We start from the raw sequence: 14,392 nt of genomic DNA, 5'->3' as shown, positions 1-14,392 counted from the left end.
TCGCTAGCTAACTCATCGAAATAAAGCTACATTCTATTTCAGCACTTTGAGCTGCACTCCTCCCATCAGAGCAATGTGTGCAAGATTCTTGTGGCCACAGTAAAGAAAGTGAACGTGACACCTAAATTGATCAAGTGATTGATTCATAGCTCCATTTGCTTGTTGGACTGAAACATATGCTGACTCTTAAGAGTAGAACCAACAGGCTCTTGTTGTTGTCCATTCACTTCCCTCAGATCCTTCAGGTTTTCTGCAGTAAGTTTTAGTAGATATTTAACAGCTCATGGTTCAATATCTAATTCTTCCATGCTCCTTGTGGCCGTGGTGCCACGGTGATAAACTCCAGAGCGGGCTGCTGTGGACACTGAGAGGAACATTCTTGATTTAACTTAAATCACAATCAGCTTTGCGCAGCAGAGCGGTTGTACCAGTGAAAGGCTTTTGGGTCAAACCATTATAAAAATTGATTTTATTCAAATGTTAACAATACAAAAAAAAGAAAAAAGATGGAGAGCATCTTCACAAACTTGTCCCCTCCCCCACCCCCCAAATTGGGCTCAGTTTCCTCTAGTGGTTTGGATGAGTGTGCTTTAACTGCTGCGTGAATGTCACTCAACAAGATCGTATGGGATACATGACTTTTAAATGATGAGGTGGTGCTACGGGAGAGGCCTGAGGGTGAGCGCATTTATCAGGAATGTTATAAGTAAAAAAACAAAAACAAAACAAAGAAATACTGGGAGATGTTGGGATCATGACCCTGAATAAATAATCCTGTAAAAAGTGAATGTGACTTTTATTCTTCAAGCAATACTCACCCTCCACAATTCACCAAAGAGGCCTCAACAAAGCACGCGACCAGGTTTTATATACAAACACAAATTAAACTGACGAGGTGTGAACCTCTGGGAGGTGGTGGTGGGCGGGGGAGGGGCCTCGTCAAGTACAAAGTAAAATCTGCGCGGCCTGAGAAACCGATGCCAACGTGGAAATGAACAGAACGGTCACTTGTACTCTGCACTGGCGTGGGGGCGTCGCTCCTCAAGCTAAACTATCACACGACGTCTCTGAAATTAACAACAACAAAAAAAAGGTCGTCTTCATTCAGTGTTTTTCTTCTTCTTCTTCTTCTTCACTCCGTTCTTATTTCGCCAGTCCGATCTTCTTGGCTTCGGTTTCGTAGATGAGTAGCCGCCACATCTTCACGATGAAGACTTCAGCCTCCTCGTCCAGAACCTGAGGGGAAAATTATTATTATTATTATTTTTTTTTTAACTTACAGAACATCATATGAGGGTAGTTCAATACTGAGACGTCGCAATCACTGAGGAGTCGGATTCAAACGTGTTGCTTTTTATGTTTATAAAGAGCATTTTAGAGCATAGGCGTCAAACTGTGGCCTGCAGCCCAAATTTATCCCACAGTGTAATTATTATATTTGGCCCTGGAGGCAATACTGCTAGATCTGCTCCACCGATTTTATACAGCGCATGTGCCGCTAGTACTACAAATCCCAGAATGCTCTGCTGGTATTTTGGCGTCATTCTGACTTGATTGGTTCACTGTTGTGGGGAAAAGGCCACGGGCTAATAACACAGAAAGGTAAGGCGAGGACGAGGCTTTTTTTTGAATGGAGACAACGTGAGCAAATACAACCAAGACAACATCACAAAGCACTTTGGAAATGTGACAGCAACATGATCATGCAGAGACTCCATACAAGGCTATGGAAAGGTTTGGCCAACCTGGAGTACAGCCACGATACAAGTGGACCCTAAAGAGAGAACCAAGGGTACCCATAAAGGGTTACACTGCCATCTAGTGGCTCCAAAGGGAATCACACTAGAAGTGGTTTGCGAAATGTTCGTGTTTAAGTATTTGCTCATATTAGCGTCGGGTCCATTTCAAAACGCCCTTTCATATTTCTTTTGTGGTCCCGGCAGAGACGGTCATGTGACCACTCCCTGCGTCCACGTGTTCACGCCCCTGAAGATGATGAAACTGTCGGAACGCGTGGGCTCTCCCAGCTGGAGCCCAAGGATTTTAATATTAACACTACCGAGTGCGTCGGGAGTGTTGCACTGCACTGCCATTTGTGTGGCGTCGACCTCACAGGCCACGTGGTGCAAACACAGGTTCAAACCTGAAGATTTTGACCGCAGCTCACAAAGTTATCACTCGCCAATGATTAATGCAGCAGGAAAGACAAAAATATAAATACACACAAATACAGAGTAAGCCAAAATAATGTATTCACACATCGGGAGAAAAGCACCTCTTCCAAAGTTTGATCAAATTACAGCAACACAGTGGAACTGACGATATTAGCGGCTCTTGGGACCAGAAATTGAAAATGCATATGCAGCAGTCCGATTGGACTCTTTGGCCAACGGTACCAAGCAGTAGTTTGCGACACACAGCAGTGTCTGGAAGCCAATGGCCGCCACTTTGAGCACCTCTTGTAATTGTAGAGGCCAATGGTACCTTGTATTAATCTAGACAAAGTTTTTGTCCTTGGTTACTTCCACCTCTGGTTCTTAGGATTGGGAGTCCAATTAATATTTGAATCTGATTACTTTACTAAGTAGTCAGATGCTGCAGTTGCAAATGTTCGTTTTGATGACCGGAGTTGATTCGCCACTCTGGAATTAGATTTAATAGATATTTGTCTTTGTCTGAAAAAAATTGTGATTCTGATTTTCCCCAGAATCGTGCAGCCCTCCTTGCGGCGTCTGAATACATTTGGTATTTGAATGTTTATGCAAGTTCATCTTTTCCTGATGCGTGGACACATTATTTTTGGCTGACTCTGTATTTGTATGAACATCCAACTGCAGTCCAGGTAAGGAAGACGCGTGAACAACATCTTCACTGCGCTACTCACCATCGCCACGTCGTCCAAGATGCCTTGCGGCGTGCTGTGAGCCATCACCTGGAGAAGAGAAGGGGATTTCATTTGTTTTACCCCATCTTCCATCTGAATGTAAAAAAAAAAAGAAGACAGAAATGATGACATGGTTGTTACCTTGGAGCAGACAAAGTCCACCAAGGTCGGCTCCTCCTCTCCGATGTACTCGATGATTTTCCTGTTGATCCACGGTTTGACGCGTCGCTCCATTAACGTCTAAAAGAACAGAGTTAATAAAGTTAAGTACAGGTCCAGTGTGTAATATTTGCTTTGATTTATGACTTTTATATTGGTCAAATCTGAACATACTGCCAATAAATACATTAATAAAAGTCTATACTAAGTGTTATTAGTTTTTTCCTACCCTGAGAACCGTGAACTTATTTATATAAAATAATATTTATTCTATTTATTCTACAGTGGCTTGCATTCGCAGCCACTGTAGCTCACTGGCAAGCGTGGGAGCGGGAGAGTGACTGAAGCTGCAATGTAAAATGTAACCACTTGATGTCGCCGTTTCCATCTTGAAAATCTCCAAACGTTACACCCCGGACCTGGAACTTGTTGACGGCGCACTAGCGCCCCCTCTGGCTCACCGTGTCGACCATGGACCAGTCCAGCGGGTAGGCAAACAGCTCGGGCTTCTCCGTGGGGATCTTCTCGATCAGGCTCTTGATGTGCTTGCGCTTCTCCTCGGTGTTGGCCCCCTTCACGCTGGACAGGCCGGCTCCGTCCACCCCGAGGCTCTTGTCGTCGTCGTAGTCCAGCGGCACCAGCTTCCTCATGCGCGGCTGCTCGTCGGCCTCCTCGTCGTCGAACTTGTTGAAGACGCTGTCCACGGGCAGCTTCTTCCGCTTGCCCACGTTGGGCTGACTGGGGCTCCCGGTGGCCGCTGAGGAAGAGGAGGAGGAAGAGGAGGAGGAGAGGTCGTTGAGTGGAGTGTTGATTACTTCCTGCTCATTTTCACTGACAAAGATTCAAACCTTTTCCATGACCTTACATGAAATTTCATTGACCTTACCACAATCTATAAATTCAGAATTTTCATACTTAAAAGACATGTGAACCTTTACCAATTACTTTATGGTACAAAAACTCTAAAATACAGACACAGATGTTTGGGTAGAACAGCAAACCAATTCTGCTAGTTGGTAAGAGGCACAGTCAGATTTCATGATTCCATTGCTTTCCAGGCCTGGAAAATGGCCTTTACAAAATTCCACGAGGGTGGGAGCCGTGTACTCGTTTTGACAATAATTGGAGTGCGTCTCAAGATTAGAGCATCAGGCATTGTTGGATTTAAGATCTAGGGGGGGAAAAAAATCTTTCAAGTAATGCTGGGTGTTGTTTAATTTTTTTTTTCAATAGGATGCCAATTTCAATACCGGCTCCAAGACGATATTTTTTCATTTAATTCAAGATATTTTAAATTTAAACAAAAACTGCATTGTCATTGCAGCACTAAGCTTTTATCTTCAGTTTTCACTGGTGATTGAAATCAGGATTCAATCCAAATCCAAATCACTTATCACGCCACTAATAATGCGACTTTAGATACTGACACACGCATTGAAATAATTGTTGACGATTTAGTTTTTTGGAAATCGGAGATGATTCAACTTTTCCATATTGGATGGCGCCAGAGCACCTTTGGTCGCTGCTACTGACTGTTTGACAGTTCAGTGGCTGGTGCTGATCTGAGGAGTGCAGGGGATGCAGACTGAGGTGAATTGTCTTGAATTGAGCGCCTGGCCACCGACTCACCCAGCTTGAGGCTGAGGCCGATCCTGGGCCGGTTCTCGTCCTGCGGCAGGGCGTCGGGCGGCGAGTTCTCGTGCGGGATGATGATGCCGCAGGGCGACTCGTCGCCGGGCGTGTCGGGCGAGACGTTGCCGCTGGCCGACGAGGCCGAGGGCGCCCCCGCCGAGATGGGCCTCATGGTGGGCTTGAGGCGGGGCTTGGCCTCGGCGCTCTCCCCGTCGTTGGCGTACTCCACCTCCTCCTCCTCCTCCTCTTCCTCGCCCTCCTCCGCCACCTCGGCGTCAGAGTGGGCGGGCCGCGGCCGGACCTCCGCCCGGTCCGGCTCGGGCCGGCGCTCCCGGTGGCCCCGCGAACTCCTGCCGTGGCGCTCGCCGCGCTCCCTCTCCCGCTCCCTCTCCCGCTCTCGCTCCCTCTCCCTCTCTCTCTCCCTCTCTCGTTCTCGTTCTCTCTCCCTCTCCCTCTCCCTCTCTCGCTCGCGCTCGCGCTCCTCCTCGGGGTCCGGTTCTTGGATGATTGGTGGCTGCCTCAGTCGCTCCTCCTCTTCCTCCTCCATCTGCACCAATAGGAAGCATGTGGGGTGTGGGGGGGGGGCGAGGTGGGGGGGTGGGGGGGGTGATTAAAAGCACATCATGGTGTTGCACACACAAAGATTCATGAGATGCAGAGAGATAAGTGACCTTCACCAAGGCAACAGACACCGAGCCCATTCATGACTGATGAACGGAGTGAATAAAACACAGGCATGCACGCACACACACACACACATACACACACACACACACACATGCAGTCATCTTTGACAAACGCACCCTGCGCAGCTCGGCGTCTGGGTTGGGATGCCCCTCGTCCAGCAGCCTCTGTCGGATCTCCTCCAGCTCCTCCTTCTCCCTCTTCCTGTCACGCTCGTCTGCCTCCATCTCCTTCTCTCGGTCTCTGAGACGCTTCTGCAGCGCACTGCCCCTAGAGGACGCGCCGAAAATGACAGGCTTCAGAACAAAAGCCGGAGCAGCGAGAGGCCACCCCCCTCCCTCCTGCATCCCCCCCCATCCCCCGACCGCAGTGGGCGGCGCTCAGCGTGGGCCAGGTTAAACACTAGAGCAGCCCCTCCGGCACCCCCTGGTCCCAACATTAGGAGACGCAGAAGAAGAATTGAGAAGCAGACTGAGGGCAGATGAGGAAGAAAAACAGAACTATGGAGGAAAGTAAAGCTTCATGTAATGTGATTCAGGCTCTACTTTGATGTACTTTTTAAATTTGATGGCGTCCACCAGTTGTTCTATGTCTAATTGCTATGTCCAACAACCAGACAGCGGGCTGGAGGCCTCTGACAAGAGACGTGATGTCAGCCGTCACAACTTAGAACCTGGGCGTATTCAGTTAGAAACATTTCTTTTAATATGGACCAATATATTAATCACCAATATAACCTAGACGCTCAACAATAAGACCTCAGTGGGATCTCTGGCGCCCCCTTGTGGGGGAAAGCACAAAGGACAAATTTGCAACAATTTACAAGAACAAAGTTGTTCAAAAGCCAAAACTACAAAGAAGCAAAGGCTTTGAAAGCAACATCGCTGAGTCAGCAGGATGACCAAGCTTCTTCCCAAAGCTTAAATCCACATTTGCTGTTGGAGTGAGGAATAAATGCGCGTTCTTTGTCTCATGGGTTTCGAGTTAGATGCCTTTGGCCTTTTTCCTATGTGGAGACATCAACGCACTGCTGCCTGGTGAAGAGCCGCCGAACCGAAAATGCAGCAACAGAAATTCATTTCACGGTCAGCTCTGCTACCATAAGGGGCCAAAGGAACGTGACAGACAACCATCAATGCAGGGTTGCAGTCAACAAATGAGGGACCGCTCTTCTGAAAAACGGTTTGCTTTATTTTTAACCAGGCCAATGTTGGCCTCACGGACACCCTGAAGGCAGCAGGGTGGTGTAAACAGTAACTTCTTTCTTCTTCTTTTTTTTTTTTTTTTTTAAAAAAAAGGTACATTTTGCCTCCCATCAGTGCTTGGGATAGACATAGAAGACCGCAGCAGGGTCAAAAGGTAAAATGCAGCAGCTGGATTTGACAAAGAGGATTTTGACCCTGTGGAGAGGTTCATGTTTGTGTTTGCTTTTGACAGGCGATCATGGGGCCTTGTGCAAGGGGTTGATAGTGTGCGTCTCTTCTGTTAAGTGCGGTTGGGTGTAAGAAGTGTGTATTTATTAAAACGGTACGAACATGATTCCATGCATTTCAGTCTTTGTTTAAGTCTGATGGGAAATTTGTGCCGGCGACATCAAGTGGTTACATTTTACATTGCAGAGTCTTTCACTCTTCCCCCTCCTGAACTTGCCAGTAAACTGTAGTGGCACCCAAACCTAGATACCTCATCTACCTTCTTCTTCGTTGGTTTATTTGAACACGCGAACAGTCACCCTAATTACAAAATGTAATTATAAAATGTACACATTTTTGTAAAAAATGTCTAAAACTTTAAAATTTTTTCCTCTTCTTTTCGTTCTCTACACACAAGTAACGGTCAATTGATTTGCAGCAGCAGCAGCGATGCATCTGCCACAAGTCAAACACCATTCTAATCTGTGACCTTGACTGAAAATTCACAACATATCTCAAGCTGCCACTTGTCAACGGAACTACAAATCCGCTAAATTTAACCCACTGCGTGTTGAACGGAGATCCCAAAACGTATTTGTGGAAGTGTTCACTCCTGCTGCTGCCAGGCTTGGCAGAGCCGTACTGTGGATGGTTCGGCTACTCACCTGAAGTACTTGGGGTCGTCTCTGTCGTCGTCGTAGTCCTCGAGGAATTCTTTGAGGCGTTTGCCCTCTTTCATCTGAAGACACAAGAGTGTTTCTGCTGAAATACTTTGTGTAAAAAAAAATACATCTTCATATATATTAGAGGTAGGACACTAATCCATCCATTTTCAATCACCCGCTTCTTCCTGAACTTGCAGGTGGCTGCAGGGGAGGACACTAAACCATACAGTTAATCAAACCCAATTATTGCAATAAAACATTTCCCAGGGTATTTTCGTGTGTTACAAAAAGTTTGGCTGCACACACACACGCCTGAAATTATTTTGTTGTTTATTGCTAATAAGACAAAATACAATAACATCATCCAGTTCTGAGCTGGACGGAACAGTGCACCTGCTGCATGTGGGTGAATGCTGTGAATGAAATTGGAATGCACTTGGAGACTTCACTGCTTTTACAAGTACTGCTACTGTAACAAATCAATGTGTGCAGGGCAAATCTAACTCTCACCGTTTCTCTTCGCCGTTCGTCTTCCCTCTCCATGTCCTTGGCGTAATCTCGGCCCTTCTTCCTCTCCCTCAGCTCCCAGTTTTTAAGACGCTGCGGGCGCAACAGGCTCAGGTCAACCGGGACTCAACGGAAGTGGAGAGTTTGGGCAGCGGTGGGCAAAATTCAGTTTGCAATGAAAGGCCCCAGATAGGGAGACGAATTCCATCTTTGTTAGTCACGCATGACTACGTATCTTGATATTGAGGGAGTGTGTGCGTGTGATTGTTGGGTCTTATTTTAACTTAAGTGACTCGACAGTGCAGGCCTGATGCTTCTGTGGAGTTTCATCTGCGAGACTGTTTAATCTCTGCGAAGGATCAACGTAATACTTGTCACATTAATGGGGTGGGCGATTACGCCCACACAGTAACAGCAGGAGAACAGGAAGCAGGCGCTGGTGGAGGGTGTTTGCTGCAGTCCCCCACCTCCTGATAGGCCGCCTCCTTGTCTCGCAGCTTCCTCTCCAGCTTCCTGCGTTCGTACGCCTCCTCTTCATCCTCTTGGTCCCGCTTCTTATCTCGGTCTCGGTCTCGACTCACCTCCCTGGAAAACCGGTACCAACGCGTGTGTTTGCTCTGCTTTCTGACATGTGAATTGTGCATTCTCCTTGCAGTCTGCTCACCTGGATCTGCTGCGCTCGGTGCTGCGGTACTCCTGGCCTCGGTCCGGCTCCCACTCCCGCTCCCTGTCTCTCTCTCTGTCTCTGGTCCTGCGGTCGCGGTCCTTGTCTCGCTCCCGCTCCCTCTCCCTCTCGCGCTCCCTCTCACGCTCCTTCTCCCTCTCGCGGTCGCGTCGCTCCCTCTCCCGCTCCCTCTCTTTCTCCCGCTCCCTCCTCTCTTTCTCGAACTCCAGCCGCTCCTTCTCCCGCTTGTCCTTTTCCTCCTCGAGTTTCTGCGGAGCAAAGCACAGACGGGTTCAGCTGACTCCGAAAAAAAGCGCTCGCGCGAGCACCGGCGGTCAATTTGCTAGCGTGGTTTTCCAGATTGGTACGACTGCGGCTCCTTTACGAATACATGCACCGGTCAGTGCAAAAGCTCTGCAAGTAGGGGGCTGAAAACACAGCCGGGAGCACTGGAGGATCAACGCGTTCATCCTCAAGAGACACAGCCGCTCATCTTTGTCGTTTCCAACTCGCAGATTTAAGTAGGATTTAGCAAGCGTCTACGTGAAAACCACTTTGACCGGTCAAAAATCTCCGTGCGGCAAAAACACACTGCTTTTGCTCTCCTTACGAGTCCTCCTCTCGGAACAAGGACAACAAGAACAGAAAACAGCCGTGAGTCTTTGGTTTAACTAGTTATTTTTGACTTACAGGTGTTGAACTATGGACTCAGCCCTTCGCTGCCCCTACAAGCCTTTTAAGTTAGGCCTGGGAGGAAAGCAGGTAACACGGTGTACAAGGGGGGGGAAAAAACGTTATGGGATTTTCTGTTGCTCAAATCATCATTGTCATCATCATCATTCAAAAGAAACAACAGCCTCTATTTCACTTGGTAACATTCAGTCAAGTGCAAACTTAAGAAATGATCACTGTGAACATCAGTAACATGTCTTTAAGAAAGATACAGGAAATCGTAGAACAGTCTTACCCCTGCAGAAGTCTTCGGCGGCTCTTCGTGACTTACGTCTAGCACTCGCGCACACGCGCACGCACACACACAACTCAAACCTGCATCTAAGGGCATCACACACACACAAGGCTTAAAAGTGTGACTCGGCCAAGTATGAGGTTAATGGCGCGTGGATGGCAGATGTGACTCAGGGTGACGGTAAAAAGATGACTTTAAACTTATAAATGTGTATTATGCTTACTACAAAGAAACAAATCAATAAAGTTAGGTACACCCGGTCAAATGTGTGAGTATAATATAAATCAATTAAAATAGAGGCTAAATAAAACTAAAGCTTTTGGCGTGACAATGTTAAGGGAAAAAAAAACTTGTGATGAGAAAGATGGGGAGGCTAACATTAGTTCAGGTTTAGTGACTTCAAGTGATTCCAAAACCTTGAGAACACTGTGCAAAACATAAAGAACAAATGAAAAGATTGAACATCCTTTGAGTAATAGTAGTAGTGACTGTTACAACCTGAGGCTTACTGTACTAGCGACGTGTGCTCAACACAGTGCTGCCTACAAATCGCAAAAAACGATGATTTTGTACAAATAAAAGAAACTGGTTCTGTTTGACACAGCTGTTCTTTTTTTGGAATCGGGGTTGCATTGCTCGTACTACAAATTGCACACGGCAATTCAATGTTGCGCGATTTCAGTGTCTTTTCACTTACCTGAACATATTCTGTTTTATAATTGTTATTTTAATGAATGCAAATTCTTCGTTTCTACAACAATAATTAGTTAGATTAAAAGTGAATTGGAAAATGGAAGGAACAACGGCACGCTGCTTTCACTGCATCAATATCTTTCAATGGCGACGGTTGTGGGCCTTTGTTGGGCCGGTGATCGGTGTAATTGATCTGAATGCCGGGTTCAGATTTGGTTTGGTGAAGTACATAAATTCACTGAAAAGGTGAATATGGACAAGTAAAAAACAAAAACAAAAACGGTTGGACTGAGAGCGAAATGGAAGAGAGAAGTCACACAAGCACACACAGAGGGCACGTACCTCGCCAGTCTTCAGATCAGCGTTCTGCTGTGGAAAGGGCGCCCCCCTCCCTACTAGCGTCATTGAAAAAATAAATGAAAATAAAATAAAAAAAATAAAAACTAAAGCCAAAGTCACTGCTGTGGTTACAGACAAGAGTCCTGTGCTTCAACATGAACACCATTTTCAAGACAGGCCATCATTTACGGAGGACTGGCACAGGTTCACTGCTTCTCAGGCATGTCGGTCCAACGCTAAAAAGAATGTGAGGACTAAGCTGATTTTTGCGATGTACTGGTGTGTTTTTGAATCAGTTGGCTACAAGAGGGGCAACACAGGCCCAGACCGTGCCATGCAGTTGCCCCTATGCAAGTCCTTCAAAGGGGGGCGCCCAGTATAGGTATAAAGGAAATGAAGGCTGATACTTACATCCTATCCTCGAAACTTTTCCCAAAGCTCTGAGATTCATCTTGCTTTAGTCACCATATGATCACTATCATAATGGTGGGGTTTAATGAATAGATTAGCTTTAAAAGTAAGTCGACATTGTCTCCATGCATTTGTGTGTGATGAATGAAGAATGGATCTATCATGGTCGCTCACACCTAGAGAGCCTCTCTCGCTACTCTGCTCACTAGCGCCCCAGTCGGGCCTGCGCATGGCGGCATTAACACTGGCTCGTCTGCCTACTCGCGCTATTTTCAACAGTGGGAATCATACAAATACACAAAGTGTGTGTGTGTGTGTGTGTGTGTGTGTGTGTGTGTGTGTGTGAGCAATTAGGATGTTTAGTTGTCTTAAATTTCTACCTAGTGCCAAACTGATAAAGCTTTTGCAAATGTCTGCGCTAGACGCGCTCGATCTAAGGAGTGAACTACATGAGCGCCTTCTGTCCAAAGACCTGTAATGCTAAAGTCTAAAAGAACAAAGGAGACATTTTTTACCTTGTGAGTGTCGCGGAATTTACTGATCTCTCTGGAGATCAGGTCTCTCTTGTCCTCCTCCATGTCTATGGTGTTTATGTCATCCTGCAGACAAAGAAAGCACCGATTAAGAAAGGAAAGAAAGAAGCGAGCTGGACGTGAAGAGGGAGCGACCAGCGGGAGGAAAAAGCCAACGGGGGTGAGAGAATCTCAATACCTCTTCCTTTTTCTCTTTTTTCCTCTTTCGCCGCTGGGATTCTTCATCCTGCGAGGGTGCGTTGAGTTCTGCGGCGTACTCCCGGATCAGGCCGTCGATAGCGCCTTTGACAATTTGATCCTTCTTCTTTGTCTCCTCGTCCAGAACCTCTTCCTCGTCATCATCCCCGTCGTCAGCCTTCTTATTCTGTACGAGTACAAAAAAAATAGTCAACAGTTTCCGATACATCCGTTCACATGCGGTTGGCCGTCAAAAATGTAATATCGTATTTCCCCCCGCTGTCCGTTTGCCCGACCACCACACCACTATAGATTCAGCTAGGAACAGACACAGGGTTCCCTGATGTGTTAAGAAATACAGAATATAAGTTGGAATTTAATCAGGATCACTTACAGCCTTTAATTGCATTAATTTATTGTTAACATTCAAGATTCTAATGTTGCCAAAGATTTCAAAGCAGTTGTACCCCATTTGCAGTCTTCTTTCTGGCCTTCCACTCATCCAGCTGAGCTTTGGTCTTGGCGTCCACCTTCACCAGCAGACTCTTTTCTCCAATCTGCAGGTCGTGGAGCAGACGCAGCGACCGTAATGTGGACTCTGGCTCCTTGTACTCGCAAAAGCCGAAAGCTGCAACAGACATTGACAGGCATCAGACATCTACGCCCTCGTAAGCAAGCGACACAGTTTCCATTTGGTTTAAAGTGAACTTTTAAATAAATCAATTCCATCGATCAACACATTTAAATTTAAAACTAAATAATAATTGCGTCCGATTATGAGATACCTTGCAGCTTGCCAGAGGCTCCCTGAACTCTCTTCCAGCTGAGAACAATTCCACATTTCTAGAATAATAGAATACACACAGCAGATCAACAATACAACAATCCACAAGAGGCTCTTTTTTTTTTTTAAACACAATTTAGTTTGTCTACGGACTGAGGATAAAAATAAGAATTAATGTAATGTCAAGAAACAAGACAAAGGAATTAGATGTACAACAAAGATGATTGTAGTGGACTCATTAAAGAAAATAATTTTAAAGAAAATTTAAACGCAACTCCTCCAGGCAGCACTGTGTTTCAAACTGCATGTGCAGTACTATGGAAAACATTTCAAAATGTAATGGAAACACAAAACGGTGTAGCACCATTCTTACCGCCAGCAGCTGTCTTATTAGCATGTCTGATGCCTTTTCTGATATGTTTCCCACAAACACTGTGGTCGTGGGGCCACTCTCTTCGTTGGCTTTGGATTGTACAGCAGAGTGATCTTTTTTGGGAACTGCGGGCTTACTGACGATCGGCAGAGAAGACATCATGACTGTCGGGGTGGAGGTCATGATGCCCACATGAACTGGGATCATTGGCGTTCCTAAAGACAGCAAACAAGATTAAGTTTGACGCATGCTCTGTGCAATCGTTTTGTTTTTTTGTGCAAACAATTATGACCATTGAGTTAGCAACACCGGTCAATCAACAAGTGCAGGTAAAAACACATGAGACATGCAGCAGCATGCAAAACTAAAAATAGATGGGGTTACCTGAGGGAAAGGCAGCAAACTGCGGGGGCATCCCAGGCGGCGGCAACAACGGCCGGTTTAAGTGAGGGGGGTATGACATTTTGAATGTCAGTCGGACTGACCTGGTAAAGACAGAGGAGTGGTAGTCATTAGGAGTGAGTGAGTGACAGTATGTGTGTGTCTTCATAAAAAAAAATAAAAAAAACTGAAAGAAAAAGAAGTGCATAAATATTTAGTTGCGTTATGATAGATTAGGGTGACCATATTTTGAAATGAGGACACTTGGCCCAGCAATGAGATCCTCACATGACACTCTTACCATTACCCAAAGGTGGCTGAGAGTTTCAATATATTTTAAGTCTGCCTCCTCTACTATCTAGAGCCAAAGACACACATAAAGATAGGCTTCTCAGAAGGCATTCAACACGTTTTGTTATGCCTCAAACAACCCCTTTGTTTCAATGGTTCAAAATTAACTTCAAAAGGAACCTGTGAGATGAACCAATGACAGACGTAACGTCTCTCGTGTGTTACAAAAGTCGGCCAGTGAGAACATAATAGCTCTATTTGCAAATCTCGCAAGACAACTAAAACAATGAAATACTATTCTAAATAACACCTGCGCTACACTCGCAAATCCAGAAAAGAAACAGCTCTCACAAGCCTTACAATGTGTGGTGTCAAACATATTGTACTTTCAAGAAAACCATGAAAATTCATGAAAAGGAAAAACTAGGACGCCACGGACAGAACGTGAAAACAGGACATGTCCTGAGAAAACATCCCGTTTGTAAGCTTTACATGTGTATACTAAAATAAGAATGCACGTGATAAGTTTGTGGCTCTACTGTGGTTTACGCAAATGAGACAGGCTGCTGGAATGCAAGTTTTACTTTCTTAAGGCTAATTTGACTGACAGTTAGCTTTACATAATAACTACCGTTCACTACACTGATATCATGTCGAGCTGTCGTTTGAATACAGATGCTCTATTAATTTATAATAAGGTTTTATAAAGCTAAACAGATTGACAATAAAAGAGGAGCTTCGTTAGCTAAAGCTAGCATTGAGCACGTTACCGTAACCGGCAAACATACTTCAGGCTAAGCTAAAAATTAGCTCGAACTGCTGCTAACGAAACCGAA

The 14,392-nt window shown here is 45.7% G+C and overlaps 1 protein-coding gene across 1 annotated transcript; it reads right to left on the bottom strand.

Annotated features, from left to right (window-relative positions):
• Window positions 1-452: 452 nt before the first annotated feature.
• Window positions 453-13,369, bottom strand: rbm25b (RNA binding motif protein 25b). Its single transcript, XM_076037643.1, has 16 exons — window positions 13,269-13,369; window positions 12,885-13,099; window positions 12,513-12,570; window positions 12,195-12,355; window positions 11,729-11,914; window positions 11,533-11,616; window positions 8,608-8,876; window positions 8,411-8,528; window positions 7,947-8,036; window positions 7,437-7,510; window positions 5,479-5,629; window positions 4,673-5,222; window positions 3,505-3,800; window positions 3,026-3,124; window positions 2,885-2,932; window positions 453-1,236 (listed from the first exon to the last, which is right to left on the bottom strand). The coding sequence occupies exons 1-16, from the start codon at window positions 13,345-13,347 to the stop codon at window positions 1,144-1,146; spliced, it is 2,571 nt and encodes an 856-aa protein (XP_075893758.1). The 5' UTR covers window positions 13,348-13,369; the 3' UTR covers window positions 453-1,143.
• Window positions 13,370-14,392: the final 1,023 nt, after the last annotated feature.

The sequence above is a fragment of the Nelusetta ayraudi genome, unplaced genomic scaffold, assembly GCF_046127955.1.
Source record: "Nelusetta ayraudi isolate G7.1 ecotype Tasmania unplaced genomic scaffold, CSIRO-AGI_Nayr_v1 ptg000052l, whole genome shotgun sequence".
Lineage (NCBI taxonomy): Eukaryota > Metazoa > Chordata > Actinopteri > Tetraodontiformes > Monacanthidae > Nelusetta > Nelusetta ayraudi.
The sequence above is the reverse complement of the archived record's forward strand: the minus strand, read 5'-3'. Positions and strand labels throughout refer to the sequence as shown.

Excerpts from the sequence above, each read along its gene's own strand:
- rbm25b (XM_076037643.1), bottom strand. The coding sequence starts at position 13,347 with ATGTCATACCCCCCTCACTTAAACCGGCCGTTGTTGCCGCCGCCTGGG. Across the intron at positions 12,356-12,512 it reads AGCCTCTGGCAAGCTGCAAG|CTTTCGGCTTTTGCGAGTAC; the intron begins GTATCTCATAAT and ends TGTCTGTTGCAG. Across the intron at positions 11,617-11,728 it reads AAAAAGAGAAAAAGGAAGAG|GATGACATAAACACCATAGA; the intron begins GTATTGAGATTC and ends CTTTGTCTGCAG.